The 23145-nt window shown below is 34.2% G+C and overlaps 1 protein-coding gene across 5 annotated transcripts in view; it reads right to left on the reverse strand.

The window, feature by feature from the left end:
- Positions 1-7701: 7701 nt before the first annotated feature.
- The window catches only part of CDK13 (cyclin dependent kinase 13), a 122858-nt gene continuing 107414 nt past the window's right edge, over positions 7702-23145 (reverse strand). Inside the window, exons 10-15 of one of the 5 annotated variants that reach the window (XM_025291395.2) lie at positions 21203-21319; positions 20516-20647; positions 16343-16390; positions 14621-14826; positions 11259-11711; positions 7702-10667 (exon numbers count right to left, since the gene is read on the reverse strand). In XM_025291395.2, the coding sequence (XP_025147180.2) occupies positions 9817-10667; positions 11259-11711; positions 14621-14826; positions 16343-16390; positions 20516-20647; positions 21203-21319 (1807 nt within the window). In that variant the 3' untranslated portion in view covers positions 7702-9816. The remainder of the gene's footprint in view (positions 10668-11258; positions 11712-14620; positions 14827-16342; positions 16391-20515; positions 20648-21202; positions 21320-23145) is intronic. The other 4 variants (XM_006058830.3, XM_025291397.2, XM_006058829.3 and 1 more) reach the window with 4 other exon arrangements.

The raw sequence follows: 23145 nt of genomic DNA on the forward strand, positions 1-23145 counted from the left end.
ATGACATGAGCCTATAGAATAAGGGATGAGATTCCTGTAGAAGGATATGGTTGTATTACAAATCTTGAATTTAAAGCAGTGACAGATTTCTTCTCAGACCTTGGCACGCAGAGGAAAGACTATGTGAGAACAAAGCAAGAATGCTGTCTTGGCAGCTCTAGCAAATAAAGGAATGAAATACTGAAAATTTGAGTAGAGCAGAGAAAAAGTATTACATGATCATGTGAAGAAACAAGAGAATGAGAAGAACTAGAGAATTATGCTGTACTTTATCAAAGATACCCTTGATTTTAAGATACCCCATTATTTTCAGTAACACTAAAAAAGGGAAAACCTACCAATTAAAGTATGACATACCCTAGTGGCATATATAAGACATCCTCATTTCACAGATATTATGAAAATGTTAGGTTTTTAGAACTGGTGAACCATTTAATTGCAGTGTAATTGTTGGGTATGAAGTAAAGTGAAACTACTGGTCATGGTTGAGGCTTTTTCTAGCAGTGTCCAGCTGCAAAGGTGCAGACATAGAATGGATTTAAACATTGTGGAGATTGAGTTTGAACAGAGTTTTGGCTTTTTCATGTGAATACAGGAAAGCAAGAGGGTGACAAGGCAGTTGAAGATGTTTATTAGTGAGTGAGTGATTTTAGTAAGAAAGGCAGTTGGAGGCAGAGTAGTAGAGGAAGTGGGCTGCAAACTTGTGGGAGGGGTTCGTTCGAAGAGTAGTATGAATAGAGTGCTTGAATTGAGACTTGTAGAGGTAACGTTACTGGTAGCCATAAGGTCGAGAGAATGACTAGGACAGGAGTAGCTGAGATGAGGGGGAAGATAAGATCAACAGAGGAATGGCAGAGAAGGCTAAGATTTGAAGGATCATCCACATGGATATTGAAATCAAGATAGAAATGAGTGACAATAAAACAAATTAAAATCTTCAAAGAATGGGTGAGGTATCAAGGGTAGGGTATGGTGGGGGGGGTGGAAGGGGAAGAACAACTCAGAGGTCAGTAACTGCAGCTAGGAGGCAAGAGTGGAGCAGTCTGATGACACGAGCATCAAAGCTCCATAGTTTTAAGAAGCAACAAAGTGAAATGAAAAATGAGCATGAAAAAGGACACTTAATTAAACTTGAAGCCCAGTAGATCAAGGGAGAAAAAACAGCCATCACTTGAGAAGGCTACAGGGCAATCAGTCCCCCCAGGGAAGAGCTGGATTTCAATCAAGCAAGAAGGCTGAGGGAACCCACTCCACTGAGGATGGGATTCCAGGCTCAAAGGTGTTTGCCTTTTAGCATCCAGTGTTGGTGGTGAGGGCCCAGTCTGATTCTGCTGCTTTTGCAAACAATCTGTTATTTTCTCAATATAAATAAATGTGAAGTTCTAATAAAATTTAAAATTCTGAGATATTACTTTGATGTATTTCAAGTATGACTCATCATATACTGTGCTTTGCATTCCGTGGACTTTTAATAGAAGATTCATGTCTTTTTCAACTCTGGAACATTTTTTTCTATTTCTCTCCATTTTCCCTATTCTCTACTTTTGGAACTGCTACCAGATGAATAGTGGGATATCTAGATTTAGTCTCCATTTCTCAATTTTCCTTTTAAACTTTAGTAGTGAATTTTAAAGGTTATTTTCAACTCACTCAGTTGATATTCCAGCTCACTAATTTGATCTTCAGCTGTGGATACTCTATTTTACAGCCCATACATTTTGTTTATGATCATGTTTTTAACATCCAAGAACACTGATTCTTATTTTTGTCAGCCTCTTTAAAAAACAATTAAATACAGGTGACTCTCCAACACTGCTTCAATCCTGATCTAAGGTAGTCATGGTAATTCATCTTTTGAGCAATCTTTTGATAAGAGACAGTCTATAACAACCCTTATATAACTCCTGAAGTTCTCCATTCAAGGAATAGGTTTATGTCTTTTAAATACTTTAAGCTGAGAAGAAAAGTCTGTATACACTACAAATCAACAGAAAGTTCAAAATACAAATTTCTAACAAAGGGAAAAAAACAGTTTTAGCAAAAGATTAAAAACAATGACAGCAAGGTAGCATTAAAAAAAAAAAAAAAAGGTCAAGCAGATGAATCAACTAGACCTAGTAGCATTCAAAATGTTTTACAAGCCTGAATAAATGGAATAAAGTTCAAGTAGTTATGAACATGTATGTGTTGAATATACAGTGCTGAATATAGCACTGAACATACAAAGCAAAAAGCATTAGACATATAAGGAAAATACATTATAGCAGTATAAGAATTTATTTTACATTTCTCAATCTTTGAGAAATAAGATGTTGAGAATCTCACCAGTGTTTAATGATATTCTTATGTGACAAACTGTACCAAATGACATACTCTCTAAAGAAATATCTACAATATTTGCTTACTTAGCAGGCTAAAAAGATATCCTTAATAAACTCCCCAATGCAGACTACATATACTGACTATATGTAATATTAGAAAATATGTTATTAACAACAAAAAAAATATCCAATGACCTGGAAATTGAAATGCACTATTCAGAATAATCCTTGGATCAAAAAAGCAATCACATTTGCAGCCATCAAATATTAAGAAAACAATGAAAACACAATATTCTTAACCTATGGGATGGAAGTAAAGAAATAATCAGGGAATTTGTACAATTAAAATGTTTTTTTTTTTTTTAGAATTGGAAGGAAGACAAATGGTCAATTATTCAACTGAAGAGAGTAATAAATAAGGGAATTAGAAAGGAATCAAAGTCACAATGCTTAAATAAATGAGAAGGTAAATGATTAGATTTTTATTCCCTGGTGCTGAGAGGACAGAAGGGGAATGGGGCAAATCCTAACTAGTCTAAAAAAGAAAGAGAAAAAACAAAGGAAATGGAATAATAGACAATGATTTTAAAACACTGAGATTATTAAGTGCAACTATATACTAAAAGAATTTTAAATATAAGATGGACTATATGATGAATTCCAGAAAAAAGAAAATTACCAACGTTTACCCAAGAAATAGAACCCTGAAAAGATGAAGGACACATGAGGAAATAGAGATACAGTGAAAGAATTGCCTTCAAGAAAAAAGTCAGGTGTTTCTGGATATAAAATAGCATCAACTTAAAAAAAAAATCAGTTTCAGGATACATAAACCATTCTAAATCAAAAAACATGAGTTTCTATTTTATTCTGTAGCACTATCAAAACCTGTTCCTTAAAACCAGACCTGCCTCTCATAATAAGTACAGGGTTAGTCAACAGAAGGCAACAGCACCCCACTTCAGTACTCTTGCCTGGAAAATCCCATGGACGGAGCAGCCTGGTAGGCTGCAGTCTATGGGGTCGCTAAGAGTCGGATACCACTGAGCGTCTTCACTTTCACTTTTCACTTTCATGCATTGGAAAAGGAAATGGCAACCCACTCCAGTGTTCTTGCCTGGAGAATCCCAGGGACGGGGGAGCCTCGTGGGTTGCCGTCTATGGGGTCGCACAGAGTCGTACACGGCTGAAGCAACTTAGCAGCAGTAGCAGCAGAAGTCAACAGAAAACAGCAGTATTTCTAATGAATGGCTCAGTATTAGATTTTACTAAGTGGTGCCTGTCATAGGAGAAAATACTTTACAATGAAAAAGCATTGGGAAAGAAAATGAACATCTGATCCTGATAAATGGGTTTCATAAATATTAACATTTTATTTCTAATCTATAGTTTAAATTATACATGAGTAAAATACTAAAAATTATGCATTCATAAAATCAGAAATAAGAATGCCCATTAACATATTCAATCAACTAGAAAAAATTAATGTGGACAGTTGTTGTTGTTTTTTTTTAATGACAGCTTTCCTGTCTAAGCAGGTGGCTTCCCAGGTAGTGCTAGTGGTAAAGAATCTGCCTGCCAATGCAAGAGATGCAGGTTTGATTTCTCGGTTGGGAAGAGCTCCTGGAGCAGGAAATGGCAACTTCCTTCAGTATCCCTGCCTGGAAAATTTCATGGATGGAGAAGCCTTACAGGCTAACAGTCCATGGGGCTGCAAAGAGTCAGACATGACTGAGCAGAGCACATACAAGCAGACTAGCTTAAAATACATTATTCATAACAATATGAAGAGCCCATTTCTAGAAGCAATAACAAATTTTGGAAACTCAGGAAACCAACATGTCAGAACCATAGTAAACTTTCAGAAATTTGAGGAACATGCGAAAAGCAAACAAACAAAAACCCTAGTTTAAACAACTGATACGTTTCTAGTTAAAATCCTAAAAGGATGCCTGATAAAAGGGAGTCAAGTGATTCCAAAAGTAACAAGAAAAAAAATCGGCAGAAATAGACAAGAAAGCTTTGGGAAAAGGGACAATTAAATGATCTTCTGTCTCAAAACAAATACTATTTCCTGCTATACAGGTGCTACACACAGTTTATGAAGAAAAAATACAAAGGTACTTCTACCAGAAAAGACAGATCAGGGGTGGAACATAAATGAAAGCTCAGAAACAGACCCAAAATAAGACACATGATATTTTAAAACTAGGGATAGGATGAAACTGTTTAACAAATGCTGTTGGCATAATTAGTACAGCCATTCAGATAAAGTATAAAGTTGGACCCTTTACCTCACAAGATATAACAATTTAACAAGAACAGTTTAGAATTAAGTGTAAAAGCAGAAAGCCAGAGAGTAAAATAAAATTGTGTAAAAAGTAAAATAACCTTGGACTAGGATAAACTTTTCTAAGAAACCAAAAGGAAAAGATGAATAGACTTGACTACATATAATTAATAAATTTTTATCAAAATACACCACACAGTATTTTTAAGGTTACAGTTTACAAAAGGCTACCCTCTTTATATATAAAAAGCTCTTCCAAGCTACAGAGAGAAATGCCTAATAACTAAACATATAAATAGTTAATAAGAGACACCTGGCTAGTATGAATTTGAATATCACTAGTAATCAAAGAAATACAAATGAAAATGACTTCTCACCTGTCAAACTGGCAATGATTCAAAATTTTTAAGTACCCAGCATAGCTAAGTGAAAAAGGAAAGTAATAGGAATGTAAAACTTGCAAACCTTTCCTGAGGGCCATGTGGACATAGCAGAAGTTTAGATGTGTAAAATTCACACCAGCAACTCCAAGGAAATTATGTATATTTGTATCCTTCTACTTAGGTAGATTTTCCCTCACATTGTTATTTGTAACAGAAAAGTTAGAAATATTTTGTGTCTAGCAATGAGGAATTGTTAAGTTATGGTTATTCTATAAAGGAGTAATTTATAATCACTAAAAAGAGAGTAGACTTGAATTACTGACAAAGATGGATTTTCATAAAATATTAAACGAAAACTAATTACAAAGTTATGGGAAGTATAATCCCATTGTTTTAAAAGATATCCATCAAAGGCAAAATATTAATAGTGGTTATCTCTGTATATGTTCCTACATTTTTGAATATGTAAATATATAAGGAAAAAAAATAAGGGTTCCAGGTTTAAAGTATTGTCTGTAAAACATGACACAACGGTTATAACAAATGATATATTCCTCACACCAGATAAGCTTATTTCTGAGTCTATTCTGTATATGAGGCAAGAAGAAAACAAGGATAAAAGTAGCCTGGATTTTTAGGGCAGTTTATTTACAGACTATCAAATACAGTCTTTTTTCTTTTGTTAAACAAATGGCTTATATTAAACACATTGGATTTAGGAGTTACGAGACTTGCAAAAAAACCACACCTTGACAACAAATTAATTGTGAAAAAAATATAAAGTGATTCACTACAGAGCCTCATTTTCAATGTGGCGTTTTCAATTAGAAAATTCTTTTTTAATGGGACATTTGATATGGTAAAAGGAATAAAACCCACAAAATGTTCTTCTACATAATTCAAAGACAAGTTCTTTCCAATATGATCAAAATTTTGTTTTCCCCACCTTCAACTGGATCCCCTGACAGCTTTTTTCTTAATAGCTCTTATTTTTAATTACACTAGAAACAGTTTAAGAATTACAAACTTGAAAGAATTTAAAAGCAATGTTTGCAGGCCTGCTGATACCGATCTTCCTCCTACAAACAGAAAATAAGTTTAAAGATTCAGTCTTACTATCTAATTGTTAGGTAACTATTGTCTTAAAAATGAAAATGAGGAACCTCCCTTCTACAGACTATCCATATATGAAAAAAACTCTCTATAGGCTCCTAAGTTTTCTAAAATTTTATTTGCCTATTTTTTCTGAGGCTTTTTTTTAAGTTGACTTTTTAAAGTCATCTGTTAAACTAGTTGTTCAGTATTTTAAATTATTTTATCAAAATATTTTAAGTTAATTTTCTCATTAAGAAGCATTTACTATAGAATTTAGATATAGCTAAGAACAACCCTGGTAATCCATCTAAATCTCATTTTTCTTAGCTGTAAAGAGATGGACCAGATTTTAAACTTTGGGGACACCCTATTCAGACTTTTAAAATATCAAAATCATTAACCCAGGGAATCACTGAATCTTTATTCAAATCTCATATTTCAGCTTTACCTAAAAAGAAAGGCAGGGACCAGGTAAGGGAGCCTAGGGAGAAAAATAATCTAAAATTGGATTAAGTTCATACCAAATACAAAAAAACCTTAACTCAGAAATACCAGATTAGTTTGGAAGCATTTAGGCCATTTATCTTCTACTTTTCTTAAGAAATCTTGATACTTCTTACCAATTGAGCTGCAAACTAGTCAGATCCGATTTAAATTTTGCTTTCATCACTGAATTTCCAACTGTTCTATTTTGCCAGAATTTTGTCTCTATTCAAATTTGACTTCAAAATTTGACATAGACACATTTTTCTTACTTTCACTTATGTGTAATTTAGATACAGCTGAAGAGCTGGAAATACTACTTTGCTTTTAAAATATTCCTGCTCACTATCAGTCCACTGGAAGTATTATTTAAAGCCTTTCATGTTGATTGATGTACCCCAAGTACTAGAATAGTACCTGGCACTTGGTAGGCACTGAATATTTACACATAGCTAAAGCCCTATCCTAATTCACATTCCACAAACTATTAATCAATAAACCCTTAAAACATGAGTCTTTTAAAAGTTCATGGATGACTGGGACTCTCCAAAAAAAAATGGATTGAAGACTTGGGAAACATACTGAGTTACATGCAGAAAAGCTGCTGTATCAAGAAATACATAAGGGAATTTCACATGGGAAATAATATTTTCTTCTTTTAGTAGGTCAATTCTTTGTATTTTCATTTCATTTGCAATCTGACTTACCTGTTTCTTCCCAAAAATATTTTATGCTCCTTCAATTTCACTCAGGAATACTGATTACTGCAGTTATAACACACAGAATTATTGATTTCACAGCCCTGCTCTTTTCATTAATCCAAATTTACTGAAGTTTTAGATGATACTGAGGAAGGCATTAAGAGTTTTTCTACCATATTTCATCAATTTTAAGAAGCCTTCTTCCATATAACAACATCTCTGAACTTGGGAAGTATCTTAGCCTTGAGTTGTGTTTAATTGGCAACATTTTTCCTAAGTAGTGTATCTCACAATCAATGCTGTCTTAGGGTAGTATCAGGAGCTATAGTTCAAATTTTCGACCTCAAGCAACAATTTCCTTGTCCTCCCAGCCACTTTCCCAATATAAATATATAACTGAAATGTTAGGAAAAACTATCCAAACACAATTCAATTTTATATAAAATATTTAATTTTTAAAACACAGGCTATTCATGTCACATAAATATCTTCAATTTTAGGTTAGCTGCTATGGTCAGCAGAATTATCAAGTGTGACTATTAAGAATAACTTAGATACTGTCACTTATAGGAAAGTCTAAAGCTCTAAGACTCACCATATTAAAATTTCAGATACTTGAATACTGTAGCTATTTTGCTAAATTTCAAAATATTTCTTCACTTCCTGCAATGTAGTTTTAGTATAAGTTGTTAGTATTCAATATTCAAATAAAAGCATAATAATTTTCTTTCATTCATTTCTTTCTCAACAACAAAAAAATTCCATCAAAAGATAAAATGGTCAACTGACATCAACTCATTTTATAGCAGTAAAATGGTAAATTATTCACTTTACAAACTATAATGCTTTCTATGTACTGTTTGCAATGAACGTTCACAAGTCAGATAGAGGGCACAAGATTAAAAGACTGACTTTAGAACTGGAGCAATATTCATTCAATAACAGTTGTTCCAATTTAAGATTCCAATCAAAAAATAAGTTACCAGGAGAACGATTAAAAAACAAAATGGTTAATTGGCATTTAGTGCTAATGGAAACACTGGTTATTTACCTTTGGTTCCTTTCTAGGATTACTATAATGGTACATGTGTTTGAGTGTGCACAAAAGGACTTGACACCATTACAGTTTAAATAAGGGTTAGTCCATCATTCTAAAATGAACTAAAATACAGTTACTCTAGGTGTGGCAGACGTTGTAGTAAACCTTACAGAAAGTGAGAGAGAGAATAAGAGGGTTTTTTGCACTACTTTTTCTTTTTACTTTAATAAATTCAATCTAGGCAATGTTTCTAGTTAGCCGGTAAAGAGAAGAGAGTTAACTTTGTGTTAGATGGCAATTATATAATTTAAAAAGTGGTGTTTGCCACCCCTCCCCCCATGAACTTTAACTGAATTATGCAAATTCTGTTATTAAGCCTTGTTTCTTTGCTATTGCCCTCCAATTACCCATGACAAAAGGAAATAGGGACAATGTGGCAGCCTGAAAGAAAACGATACTCTAAAATGCTCCTTTAGCTATTACTTTCCACCATTTAAATGACAAAACTTTTTAGAACTTTTTCTCAGAAGTAACAGAAGGTGCTGATGGGAGCTGGACTTTTATTCTCTGCTCTCACTCCCCTGTCAAGAGAAGGTGGTGTTGGAAGGTTAACAGAGCCCAAAGAAAAGGAGAAAGTGTGACAGGTAGAGGGAATGGACCTAACAGGAACTGAACAGGCAGCCCCTGGACACTTGAGAGCCCTCTGCCTCTTCAATACATTGATTCCCTTTAGAAGACAAATGGGTGTAAAGGTTAACTACTTTTTCAGACCTTAAGCTTACCTGTTAAGGCACTTACTTACCCTCCCCACCCCACCCATATTTTTCATATAAAACCCACTATTTCGTTTGAATGCATTTTGCTAGGCTATGATAATCTGCAAAATAAAACAAAAATAACATTGACCATTTTTTTTATATAAAACTGTTGCATCAAGAGAAAGGTTGTGTTTTATTTTCTGAAATGAGCACAAAGTACACCTTTCACAATAACACTGAAAGCAGGTGCAAAGACTGACAGTGACCTTTGACTAAAGGTAGCTTTGTAAAAAGAAAAATACCAAATAAATCAGTGCCCTTTCTGATTGTTGTAAAACTGGAGGGGGGAGGGGCTGGGTGGTTGTTACATAAAAGTTGGTCCAAACTTACAAAAAAGCACAAATGTGCATAGTTCAGAAGATCTGCAAGAGGGCCATAAAAGACTTTTATGTCCCTAAGATTAGCATCCACTTAAAACTGCAAGAATACAAAATAAAATCGTTAACTAGAATTTGTGAAGATGTACAATCAATAGATCTAGGTTTTAGAACAGCATGAATTTAAGCAAAGGTTTTTTTTTTTTTTTTGTCTTTTTTTTTTTAACTATTGTATGCAAGACCCTTTTCCACATAAAAATAAAGCTGTTGTTGAATTAATATTATTCAAGTCTCTTGGATTGCTGCTTTAAATTGCAGCTAGAAAAGTCTTTCCAGATAAAAATGATGTGCCTGAGGAAAAACAGATACTCAGTATGGTAACCCTCTGCCTCGACCTCTGCCAGCTGATGTGCTAATGTGTCCCCTGTATCCTTGCGAATACCCAGGTCCTTGGGCAGGAGAAGTCCAGGTCTGTCCATGCATGAGGCCATGGCCACCTGGGGTTTCCTGTAAGGTACCACCATAGTTATAGTTGTGCATCTTTGCTGGCAAGGGATGAGTACTCTCTGGCCCTGTGGAAGGGTCACTGCTGTTTGCCAGCACTGCAATGGGGCCATGGCTATATTCAAATCTATGGTCCTTGTCTCCACTAAACAACATGGGACCTGTATTGAGGTAAATGTCTCCGTATCCAGCTACCGAACTGGGAAATGACTCGGAAAAGGCAGAAGGCTGAGGTGGACCACCAGAATGAGATGAAGTAGTACTGTAGTTATCCAAGGACTGAATATCTGAGTTTCCCATGAAGCTACGTCGTTCCAATGGTGGAGCAGAGGCGCTTCCAAGACCGTCATTGCTAACATAAGGAGCAGAAGAGAAAGAAGAGGATCCAAAATTGTCCTTGTAGTCTGAAGAAGGTACATAAGTATCTCCTGCTTGGTAATCAATACCACTTTCTCTTTTGGGGTCATCCTGGGGCTGATGCTGAGCAAGGAGCTGTAACAGGGCTGCTTTCACTCCGGCATGAGGGTCAGTTAACGAAGAACTAGTGGTGGGTACATGCTGGTTTTCTGTCCGGTAATCTAGATCTTCTTCAGTGACTGGCGGTGGTTCCGGAGGTTCAGGAGGTCGCTGATCGGGAGGCAGAATACGAGGCCGGTCCGGTTCTGGTGTGAGGTCCAATAGCCTCATATCTTGGTGCTGGATCAGGTCATCTTGCCCTAAGTTAAACAAAGCAAAAAAGAGAGTTGAAAGTTACCATGGAAAACAAAATTTTCAAAATACTCAATGTTTCCTAAACAGCATAAGAAGTTCCATCTCTGGCAAAAAAAACAACCAACCAACCAAAAACTCAAACAAAAACCACCCAAAAGTCAAATGAAAAATTAAAAGGTATATGTGAGTACTAATATTCATTTGAGTTTATGGTGACAGAAAAATTTTATTGTATTTGATTTTTTAAGGTCATCTCAAATGTACCTATCTATGGCTTGAACAAAAGCTACTATATATGTAAAGTTTCTGCTTTGGTCAATCATCCAGTTATAAATGGAGTAAAAGATTACTTTTTTAGCATAGATTACATGAGAAACATCTACAGCATTATTATGAGTTCTACTTACTACCCACAGACAATTAAAGAATCAATTCCTAGGAGTATACAGACTAAGAAACCAACCTATAACCAGTAACCTGAGTATTTTCAGGACATCAGCTAGCAAAGCTAAACAATACACATTACAGATAATCAGCAGCAGCAAGAAAAGAGCGTGAGAGCAGCCGGGTCCGTGGCCTGCTATCTGCACACTCACCCGACGCCGGCGTGCTAGGTTCTGGAGGCGGCCGGAGCTGTAATGGTGCTTCGTGACCCGACCCATTTTCCCTCTCTTCCAGCAGCACGTCTTTCTGCTTTGACTGCTGAGCCTTTATTAACTGAGTCAACAGAACCGCAAATGCGCTCTGCACAGCCGCCTGGGCCGCATCAGGCTCCACTTTAGGCTGCATGTTCTGAGAAGAAGGCTGAATTCCTCCCAATGGTTTCGAAGACTCCTGTTGCGGTGTTGATGGATCTGTCTGTTTTTCACCTGTTGCCAAAATTCCAGCAGGAAGGTTTATTTTATTTAGCTGCTGCTGAGTCTCAGAGTTTACCTTAATGTTCAACACTTGGACAAAATCAGCCATATTAACACTTGTTTTAGACTGTAGTAGGTTTAGCAGAATTGCCAATTCACTGTGGTTTAACTGCTGTCCAGGGCCTGTTTTTACTAAAACAAAATTTGTATTGGTTAGAATTGCCATAATTCACAGCTCCCCCTCCCCACAAAATGCCTCTGTATCACCATTTTAAAATGTACATGTGTGGGACAGTGTTTAAGAAATATTGTGAAAAGGGAATCTTATTCTAGTTCAATTTCATGTACATTTAAGATGTTCAGTGCACATAAGTTAAAAAAGAAAAAGAACTGCAGCCCATTTTGAATAAATTATCTTTAAGGGTAAATACTTCAAACGGAAAATCAAGACCAGCATTAGAAGCCCATACTATAGACATGACCAGGAAATCGCACCTGTGGATGGGCACTGGTGGTGATGGCAGCTACAATCTCAGGTTACTCTCTGAGCATATCCTTTATTCCTCACAACAACCGTATAAGGCATGCTTAATTACTGGCCCCACTTTTAAAAAAACAAACAAACAAAAAACAAAACTGAAGAAGAAACTGGCATCCAGAGAGACTGAATAACTTGCTTAAGGTCACAAACTCTGTAAGTGGCAGGAATGAGATTTGAACCCAGATAGAATTCTGATTCCAGAGTCTGAACTTTTAACCATTTTCTATACTGCTCATCTAAAATAATGCTTCTTTTTTAAGAACCTAACCTTATCTTTGCAGTAAACTCAAACTGGATTTTATAGACTGTCTGATATAATGTCTTTTATTCAAATTGCCTTTATTTAAAGTTAAGCCCTCTGGGTAAATTAGGAACTTCTACAGAAGCATGCGTATCATGTACATATATATGTGTGTGCTTAGTCACTCAGTCGTGTCCAACTTTTTGCAACCCTTTGGACTGTTGCCCACTGGGTTCCTCTGTCCGTAGGATTTTTCAGGCAAGAATACTGGAGTGAGTTGCCACTTCTGACTCCAGGGGATCTTCCCTACCTAGGGATCAAACCCATATCTCCTGCGTCTCCTGCATTGCAGGCAGATTCTTTACCCACTGAGACATCGGGGAAGCCCATTTACATATACCATGGCATTAATTCATCACCTATAAAACAGGTTGTCTTTCTTTTTCTAATTTTCTATTTAGACTTGTGATGGTTTATATAGGTTCTTACGCAAACTTACCTGAGTCATAATAACACGAAGGCCCTGTACGTAATACTATATACATTAAGTGATAATACAGATACTGGTAAGCAATTTCTGTAACCACAGATGACAGACTAATAGAATTCTAAGATGAAAATGTGATGATTAATTCTATTTTTAATATATTCTCTTTACATATTCTAGTCTCCATGTGAGCTCAGAGTACCATTTAACTATGGTGTCAACTACAGAAGGGACATTTTTAGTTCATGACACTTACTGATGATGTAAAAAAATGGAGCTAAGAAGATTCATTCCTATTTCAAAAAAACTAGAAAACAGCGACAGTTTGAATAGAGAAGAAAAAAAAAATGAAACTCTACCATTAACAGAGTTGTAAACATGTAGAGCTAAGAAATAATACAAAATGAGCCCAAATTTCATTTTTAATCAGCTAAAATAGAGTGCAATAACTCTCTTCTATTCCACTAGGCTGCCAGTGGAATAAGGACATCAGTTCCATGAAGAGAAGTAGAAATACAGACCTGGCATTTTTCTTAAGGAATATAACAACTGTTACCTGGGACAAGTGACCACCATCCAAATTACTTATAATCATCTCAAAGCTTTTTTTAGAAGTAGATGGTATATAAAACAAGTGACACAAACACAAACCAAGAAAACTTCTATTGCTTCTCTTTTGTCTTTCTCCAAGTTTTACTATTTTAAACATGAAGAGAAATGATATTTAACTTGATACAGATAGCCCTCACTTCGTATAACAAAGGTGTTTTCTCCTAAGCTACAAATATCAAGTATTTCCATGTACAAGGGGAATTCACTATTTCAAGAAACTCTGAAGAATACTTCTGAAAAACAAGTAATTAATTTTCATTTTTAAAGTAACATCAACACTTTATATGTAATCTGACCAAGGTCAAGTCTAAGCCTGTAGATTACATGAGAAAGTATTAAAGGTAATCTTCCTCAAGCCTTCTCAGCTAGTCTACTCTATATTTATACTTAACCACCAAAAGTTCAATCTGATCCACAGATCTGTTTTAATCAACTAACTCATTGGTCAATATTTACTCATCTCTTAATAAGTTTAGGGCTATTTTTCATGTTTAATAAAACACCACACACAACACATTTATTTCTTATCATATCTGTCTTCATAAAAAAAATTAAAGTTTTCTGGATGCTTGAGGCAAAATGAGGGAGTGGATTCTATTTTTTTTTAATTGTTAACTAAAAGAGAGAAAAAACACTTCTAACAACACTGAAGAGATTGGTTTCTCATAAAAAAGCTTAACAGATTGAATCAGAGGAAAATTTTAAGTTTCCTCAAAATACCCTTCTTTATCATACTTCAAATCATTTTGGACACAATGTCAGATTCCAGTGTTTGAGATTCTGTAATAGAGTGGGAAATATTTTAAAAGTGACCTGAGAACATTATAAACAGTATGAAAGAGATTTAGTATGATTTCTGGCTGTTTTCTTGTATCTTTCGTCCTCCTCCTTAGACGCATCCACAGACACTGAATGCGGAGCCTCAAAAAGCAGTGTTAGTAAAAGATCTACTGACTCTCGCATCAAGGGAAAAAGTAGAGAAATCTGATCAATCACTAATCATATGTAATTTGATACAGTTTATAAATTAATCTTACCTTGAGAGTGCTTAATATTATGTTGCTATAGCAGTGAAACATCTGTACTAGCACAATCAAATAATAAGGAATGTCAAATTCAGTGCTCAACTTTTAGCCACAAGAGCTTTAACACTACAGCAATACAGTTAACGGCACCCACAAAACAATGTGAAGCGAACCAACCCAAGAAGTACTACTGACCAGGTGCTGCATTCGAGTTGCCCTGAGGTTTCAGCTGTGAAGACGGCAGCACACTCTGAGGCGTGCTAGTTCTGCTGTCATCCATGCCCAGAGACAAGTCCTTTCTGGGGGCTTTAACTGTGGAAACATCATCAGTCATGCCCATCTGCTTCTGTCGTCTTCGCTTTTTACTCCATAACTCATGACAGTCTTGCCATAATGGAAGGCTGGGGGGAAAAAGTATTAAATTGTTTGTCAATGGCATCTCTTAACAACAACAAAATGCTAATACTTAGCGTTTGCTAATAAACAGCAAATATATAGTGAAATGCTAATATACAGCACCAAAGCTGCCACCCCCACTCCCCTGCAAGTTTTCTTGGAAGATTTCACACACAGGTCTTATAAACTCCTCCAACACAAATCATTCACGTGTCTGTATAGGTTCCACCTATACAGACAAATTGTTTTTCTGTGGCTTCTGTATAATCAATGAATAATAACTTATTAAAACTATGAATGAAGAGTAAATGTTCATAAAAGTAGGTTACTATTATCTTTGGTGCAATCTTTTAAAGCCAATTCTCACACTGTACATCATACACTGAATAGGACATGAAAAAAAGGTGAAAAATATGCCACTTGCAGAAAATAGACACAGAATTAAAAAGTAGCAGAGGCTAGGACATAACGTTTGTGAAAAACTTTCTAGTACAAGCTTTTTACTTTTTGATATCCTCTTATTTGCTTCTATAATCAAATGCTCTAGAATTAAACTGATGCTAAAGAGGAGTTTCAAAAACAGATTGTAATCCAGGCTTATCACTTATACTTTATCATTGAGAGTTTTGAATAACTAGCAACTATCAAAGTTATCCACAATTCTGAAACAATTTTTTTGTGTAATTTCACAGAATTCACAACACTGAAGAATAACTTTTGCTTAAAAAAGACATAAATATTTGATTTATAAATATTTTCTTCTTACCCTAATAAAAAATCCAATGGGAAGTTACTATGATATCTATTTTAAAGATAAGAAAATTGAGGCTTGGAAAGGTTAATAAACTTGCCCAGAATATCTATAAATTCCCTTAAACAGCCCCAACCTAGTCTTCAACCTGGATATGTTTACCTCTAGGGATACAATAATATTTTCTGATGGAGTATACCTGAAATTGTTCTAAAAGTTCCATATTCATGTGTCCGCTTTCCTAAAACTGATCTTTGAGAAGGGCCTGCATGTTCAGAAAGTTCTTTCACACGTCCTCTTTCACAGTTTTATCTCATGTTATAAAATAAAGGCATATGCAACAATATTGTCGAATCTTAGCAATATAATATTAAGTTTAAAAAAAAGTCATTCCCAAAAGATCACAAACAGCATGACACTTTCATAAAATTAAAAGCAACTAAAATTGTAAAATATAACTTTTTATGAGTACATTTAGATGGCAACAAAAAGTATATACAAAAGAAAACAGGGATGATGGTTACCTCCAGTGGAGGAAGGCAAGGGGGATAGGTCATGGGCGGAGAGGATACGATATGAGTAAAGTAAGTTATTGTCAAGGTTCGAGCTTTTATTCAGTAAGTTCATGGCTGCTTATTAACATCATTTAAAATAACTAAGTGACTAAAAGAATAAAAGAGAGCCATGCATGGACCAACGATGAGTGACACAAGAATTATGATTAAACCAAGTCTATGCACCTGAGGTCCAAAAACAAAACAAAGGCATACCTCTCAGTCATCTTACTATGATGCATTGCCTCAGCGTGTAAAAACCTCCTGGAGTAACAAACAAAGGGACAATTTGAAATATTGATATTGGGAAGCTTTAAGGCATCATAAACCTGCCAAAGACTTTGCTTTCTGTATTTGTGTTTGTGTGTGTGTGTGTCTGTATGTATGTGTGTTGTAAGGTATGTAACCTTAGCCACTGTTGGGGTTATTCTGAATTCAGACATACTGCAGTACTGTCCTAAGGAGGCTAGAGTGATTTTATTTTTTCCATGCTGATGTTCAGAGAATGCATTGCTCTTGTGGGAGAGTCCCATAAGAATAAAGCAAAGAAACCCACTAAAAAGGGATTTTGTTCCCTTCCACAATTTAACGGTAAGAGATTTGTTATGGATGATCTCAACACTAAGAAAGATAAACATTACCCAACAAATAGTAATAGGTTAGTGATGCTATTAGATGTACTGGGAATGTTTCCAGGACAACCTACTTTTTAATGTACTCTTTTCTAAATGTTCAAATACAGGCTCAGGTACTTACTTACTGTCTCATAGGCAAGTAACTTGACCTCTGTGCCTCACTTTCCTTATCTTTAAAAATGGAGTTAACAAAACAATCTACCTTGTGGAGTAGAAGTTAATGTATGTTAACATATGTAAGCACCTGGAGTGCCTTTCACACAGCAAGCATTATATTCATGTTTATCATTCAGAAAGGTAGTTTCCAAAGTATTTTGTATTTAATTATATCACAAAATATTTATTCCATTTACAGTTGATCATATTTATCTTATGAATTGTTTAAAGCCTTTTACTTGCTTTTAAGGAAAAATAAAATTATAGACTAGCTGCTAGCCTAATCCACTTTTTAGCAAAGTGCACTATTTCATTAAATACATTCAAAAAGTTTGACAGGATATCTAGTAAAATTAATGACATTTATTTTTAATACCGTACTCATTTGATTATTCCTAAAAAGCTGCTAACAAGAGTTTAATACATACACTATTTCCCAAAGGAATACCAATGCCTTTCTTTATAGTTCTCACCTTCACATTTTACAATTTTAACTACCATTACCATAAGAAAATAATAAAGAGATAACATTATACTATTTATATAGCCTTTTATTTAAATATTAGATCAATATCATCATAATTTCAACCTGACTGCTTTAGTGATTGATGTACCTAACAAAGATAAATCCCATAATTTATTACTGGTTGAATAGAATGTTCACCAAAATGTGTACTAACATGTTTATTTTTAATGGAAAAATATAGTCCAGTGTGTTCTGATAAAAATTAAATCAATTTAGGTTATGTGTTTGATAGTATGAACAGTTTCCTATTAGGTTATGTGGCAAATATTTTCCATAAATCAAATGGAATGCACCTACAGTTTCAACAATTCTGACAAAAGCATATATTTTCAATATGTAATAAGAAATACAATTTAACAAAAGTATTAATTGGTTAAGTAGCACTAAAATTACATGTTGACTTCCTAAGTGCAAATAAAAAGTAAAAAGTATAAGAAGTCATGTAATAAATATTGGTAAAGTTCTTTGGTTTATTCTCTTAAAATTTGAAAAAAATAAATGATTAATGACTAGTTAAGCAATCTTTTGCAAGTCATGTGGTTTCTAATTCTTTGCTGTCAAGAAAATTAGAGAAAGAATCTTAAGTTGACATCTGAAAGATCATTAAAATAATTGTTGATGACAGAGCACTGTGATCTTGGGGACATAATATGTAAGAAGTTCAAAAAACTCAGTGATTTAACTATGACAAAACTCCATCTGGTCTCAAATGCTTATTTTAAAAGGGTACTTACAAAATTTTTAAAATTACCATTAATGTGGAACTACATCTCATTCTAGAATATGTAACAATAAATAGATATGCAAATCACTTGAAAAAAATCTCAACTCTATTTCATTAAGGTTGCATCTCTGATAAAATCTATTATTAGTTTATTTTCTTTTAACTAAAATATGCACTGCTGATTAACTAAGAAGAAAATGCTTTGTAGTCAGAGGAAATTTTTTAAAATTCCCACTCATATATACATACTTGTTTTAAAGAAGTACAACAGGGTCATCAATAAAATATTTTCAAGCATAAATATATGCTACATTAAAAACCTGCAGAAGCAATGTAAGTTCATACACACACACAAAAACCCAATGATGTCCAATTGTTGAAAAGTCTGTTCACACATTTCTAAGTGAATACTGATTAATATCAAATGTAAGGTATTTTGATTCCACTAGATACATTTACAAGATAACTACTGTATTTAAAAGTGTCTACAATTACACACTGAAAGTTGTATCTTTTGTACCTTGATTTTAAAAGTTTAGATGGCAGTTTAAAATGTGCTCAATCCAGTTTTACCAGAATTTTTTTGTGTGGACCACTTAAACCAAGATATCAATTTAGTACTACCAATAATGGGAGAAAACAGCAGGAAATACATATCATCACCTTAAGTAGTATTCTTGCTAAAAAAAAAAAACAAAAATACACTCCAATTACTGGTTACACTAGTTCTGATCATGAGGAAGTAATTAAAGTCAGACTGTAGAATGCTTTACAAAATAGCTAGCTTATCAAAAATGTCAATGTCATAAAAGTCTTCCCTGGAAACTGAAGAGACATGACAACTAAATGAAATGTGTGAGCTTGGAATAAATTCTTCACCCAAATAACCAAACCAAAACAAAACAAACAAAAAAACAGAGTATAAAGGCAATTATTGGGCCAACTAGAGAAATTTGAATATAAAATCTATTAGACATTTAAATGTTAAATTTCCTGTGTTTCATAATGATATTGTAGTTATACAGAATAAAGTCCAAGTTCTTATACATAACATGGTGAATGTGAAATGTTATTTCCACAATAATCAAATAGTTCAGGAAAAAAGATAGTGATAAATATGTCCAAATATCAGTTGTGTTGAATCTACATGAAGGATATATGAACGCTCATTGTATTATTCTATTTTTCTGTATAGAGTTGAAAATTTTCAAAATCAGAAGTTAAAAGGGGTACTAAAGCCAAAATTTCAAGACAGCTGACATATACTATAAGCAAAAAAAAAAAAAAAAAAAAAATCCATGAAACAATTCAACAGTGAGTGATTCAGGTTCCTCGGCGTGTCAGATGATAGATACTTTCTGCCTTTCAAAACATCTCACAAAGGCTATTCATATACAGTTCAATAAAAAACAAAGCCAAGTATGATGGATCTCACAGAACTGTAGTAAGACCAGTTTCATTAATTAAGTGGAAGAGTCAGGATTTGAACTCCAAAGCCCATGTTTGTTCATTCACAACATGCTAACTGTTATTACATGGACACACTTGGTTATTATAGGAACAGGTTTGCTTTTATGACACTCATCATCATTTTCAAAATTACTAACAAAATCTCTACAAACTTCCCGTGTTCTATCAAGGAGAATGAAATGGACTGCTTTATCCCCTTCTCCAAATCAATCCTAGAGAAATTACAGGAACCACAAAGGAGTGCAAGAGTCAAGAACTCAGCCACTCTGACTCCCAAACTCTATGCATTTCCTGCCTCCCAACCCCACAACAGACAGTGAACTCATTCTATACAGGCTTTTAATACTAATATTCTTTCACTCAGTGCTAAGAATTTTCTATTGTATAGTCTGCTAAGGAGTATTTCAGAACCTCTTTTTGTTACAGAACTAACTCAAATTGGATAGCTGGCTTCACCCTTTACTAGATTTGTATTCTTGGGCAAGTTTCTTAACCTCTCTGAACCTGTTTGCATCTCTGTAAAATGGTGATAATAATACCCACTTCCTACGATTATAAAGATTAATGTACTACATGAGAAATGCACAGCATAGCACTCAAGATTTTAGCTACAGCAAATAATATTGATAAAAGCAGGACTACAATAGCAGCAGCAGTGACTTTTTTTTAAGAGTTGAACTTAAAATTAGCTACAGGAAAGCTGCTTTTGCTGGTCTGATGTTTAGCTGAACATTTGATGTGCAAATTATATGTACTACTGCTATCCTATTTGATTTATTCTTTTTCTTTTGACTTAACTAACCACAGAATAGCTTGATAGTTCCATACAGATATTATTAAAACTGTCCACATTTTGCATATGGTAAAAAGTTACTTACTCTGGTGGAGGCATTTTTGAGGGTTCCACATCCCGTAGGAACTCACACTGAAGAGCCTGCTCTGCAGTGCAGCGCTTACTAGGATCCAAGGCGAGCATGTAATCAAATAAGTCTAGTGCGGCTGCAGGAATACTGGCATGAGAGGATTACAAAAGTCATGCGAGTTCTTTTGACTCAAGCTTAATGTTTCTGTAGGAGCTTAAAACATTAGCATTTTGTAACACATTTGCAACAGTTTATTCCAATAAGTTACAAATCTTCCTTTGAAGTAATGCTTATTTTTTACATAATTTTGTAAGTATTATCCTAAATAATTTGAAAACTGGCAAACAATAGCATATTTATTACCCTATGGGCAATTTGCTGTTTTAACATTAACTAAAAACTGAACAAAAAAACTGAATTCAAGTATCTTGAAAATGGTTTCATTAAAATTTTAAATGATATTATTAAACTTCTCTCAGGTAAACACTAAATCAAACACACAACCCCAAATAACTGATTTCATAACGATGGTGAAATGCTTACTTGCATGTAGCAAAGGGACTTTCAAAATTAAATGATATAGTAGAATTTGTGATAGGTCTACCTTAGGTCAACAGAGGCTAGAATTACATTTAGAATTCTAAAGAAGTAACTTTGTAAAAAAATCAATGCAATATGGATGTTTAAGCATCCCCTTCTTACAAAACAAATTCTTCTCTTAACTTTCGACGATATTGCTTCTTTGGTTTCATGGTGTTGAAATACGGTAGTTTGATTACATCAGGCCACACTGCAGGACATGGACTCCCACATATACGGCTAAACAACACATAAAAAGAAGTACATCAATATAAACTACATGGAGAAAATAATACATACAGATGCTATACAAAACAACTCCTTTTTAAATATACAAAAGCTGAAGTTCTGATATAATGTATAAAAGTTTCATTAAATATTTAAGTCATCCCAAATAAACTGTTTTAAGAATTTCTTTTCAGTGAATGCTTTTAACACTCTATAGATACCCCAATTTCTAGAAAGAAAACCTTCATATTTGCAAAATCAAATCTTAAAGACACAGGTAATATTCAAAATATGTTGAGCATATTTTTAACCAAAATTTAAAATTTTTATACCAACTGAGGAACTAGAGTTTAGTATATGTATTCTCTGGTTTTGCAGGTACCTATCATTACCACTTCTCATTAATATAATGAAGCTTGCAATAACAGCAGAAAAGATTTCCTATACTGAAGACACTAAACTGTATAGACTGCTGCTGAATTTGATCAACTAGAGAACACTAAAAGTCACATTCCTGAAACATAGTTCTTCAATTTCAGTAGTGCCTCTGATTTCAAGGTATTTAGAACTTTTAACTGCTTTACTCTCTATATCTTGAAATCCCTCACTATTCTTATAGTAAGTCCTTCATAAACTAAAGAAATGCTGTTAACAGATAACTCTAGCTGGTAAACATTTTAAAATGCTTTGGTAGTATGTAGATGAAAAACTGGTTAAATATGCTTAACTCAAGTATACTGAATCTCAAGAATAAATGTGTATCTTATATAAAATTACCAGCTGACCTTCATATACAAAAAGAAAAGGTCCATGCATCACTGACTTAAAAGTAAAAATATTCTACACATACATAAATACATGTACTAAGGTACAGAAGCAAGTGACAACTAAAGTTGCCATTCTTCAGCAGACCTTAAGATACTACATTAGAAACATTTATACCAGATGATGAGAGCATTTTTAAAGCTGTGTCACTGAAACTGTATTTTGTTTCAATACAGTTTATGATTTTTGTAAATCCAAGCTTTTAATATCTTACTCTTCAATATGCCTATCTCTTCTTCCTTTCAATCTCATTCTCACAACCTCCTCAAAAGGAGAGAAGGCCAAACTCAGGAGCATGGTTCTCTATGATCGGGTCCCAAATTGTCTTCCTCATTCTTATCTTTCAACTCATCTCTCCACAGGCCAACCACTCCTCCATGTCTTTGTTCATACTCCTTCTTCCTAGATTCTACCTAGCTGAATCCTTTTCATTCCTGAAGATGCACATCAAAAGCAATCTATTTACAATGTTTTCTGTATCCTCGCTGCCCAGAATAGTCACTTTCTACATGCTCCTGATTTATTTTTATTTCTATTTATTTTAAAAGTAATCTGTTTATTTTCTGTATCCTCGCTGTCCAGAATAGTCACTTTCTACATGCTCCTGATTTCTTTTGACCCTATTTCATCCTGCTTTACATTTTAGTTGTTTACATGACTTTATCTTACTAAATTATGGTAAGAGAATCACTCTTGCACTTTCATATATTACATAAATATAAATAATCAATCCCTTGCAGATTGATGTGCCCCATAATAGAAGTATAAAGTACACTGGAATAAAGAAAATGAAGGATACTTTAAACTACAGAAATATAAGAAAATGTACTTGAGTTAGAGAAGAGATACAGAATTTTGCCTACAACTCAAAGGATAAGTAAACAATAAACAGGAAAGGGAATAAGAGAAATATGTTACTGGCAAAGATTAATGCACAGGCAAAGTCATGAAAATAGCAAAGTATAAACATTCTGGAGGCAGATCAAGGAAAGTGGTATAGGTGGAGTTTGGGG

This window comes from Bubalus bubalis, chromosome 8 (assembly GCF_019923935.1).
Source record: "Bubalus bubalis isolate 160015118507 breed Murrah chromosome 8, NDDB_SH_1, whole genome shotgun sequence".
Taxonomy (NCBI): Eukaryota; Metazoa; Chordata; class Mammalia; order Artiodactyla; family Bovidae; genus Bubalus; species Bubalus bubalis.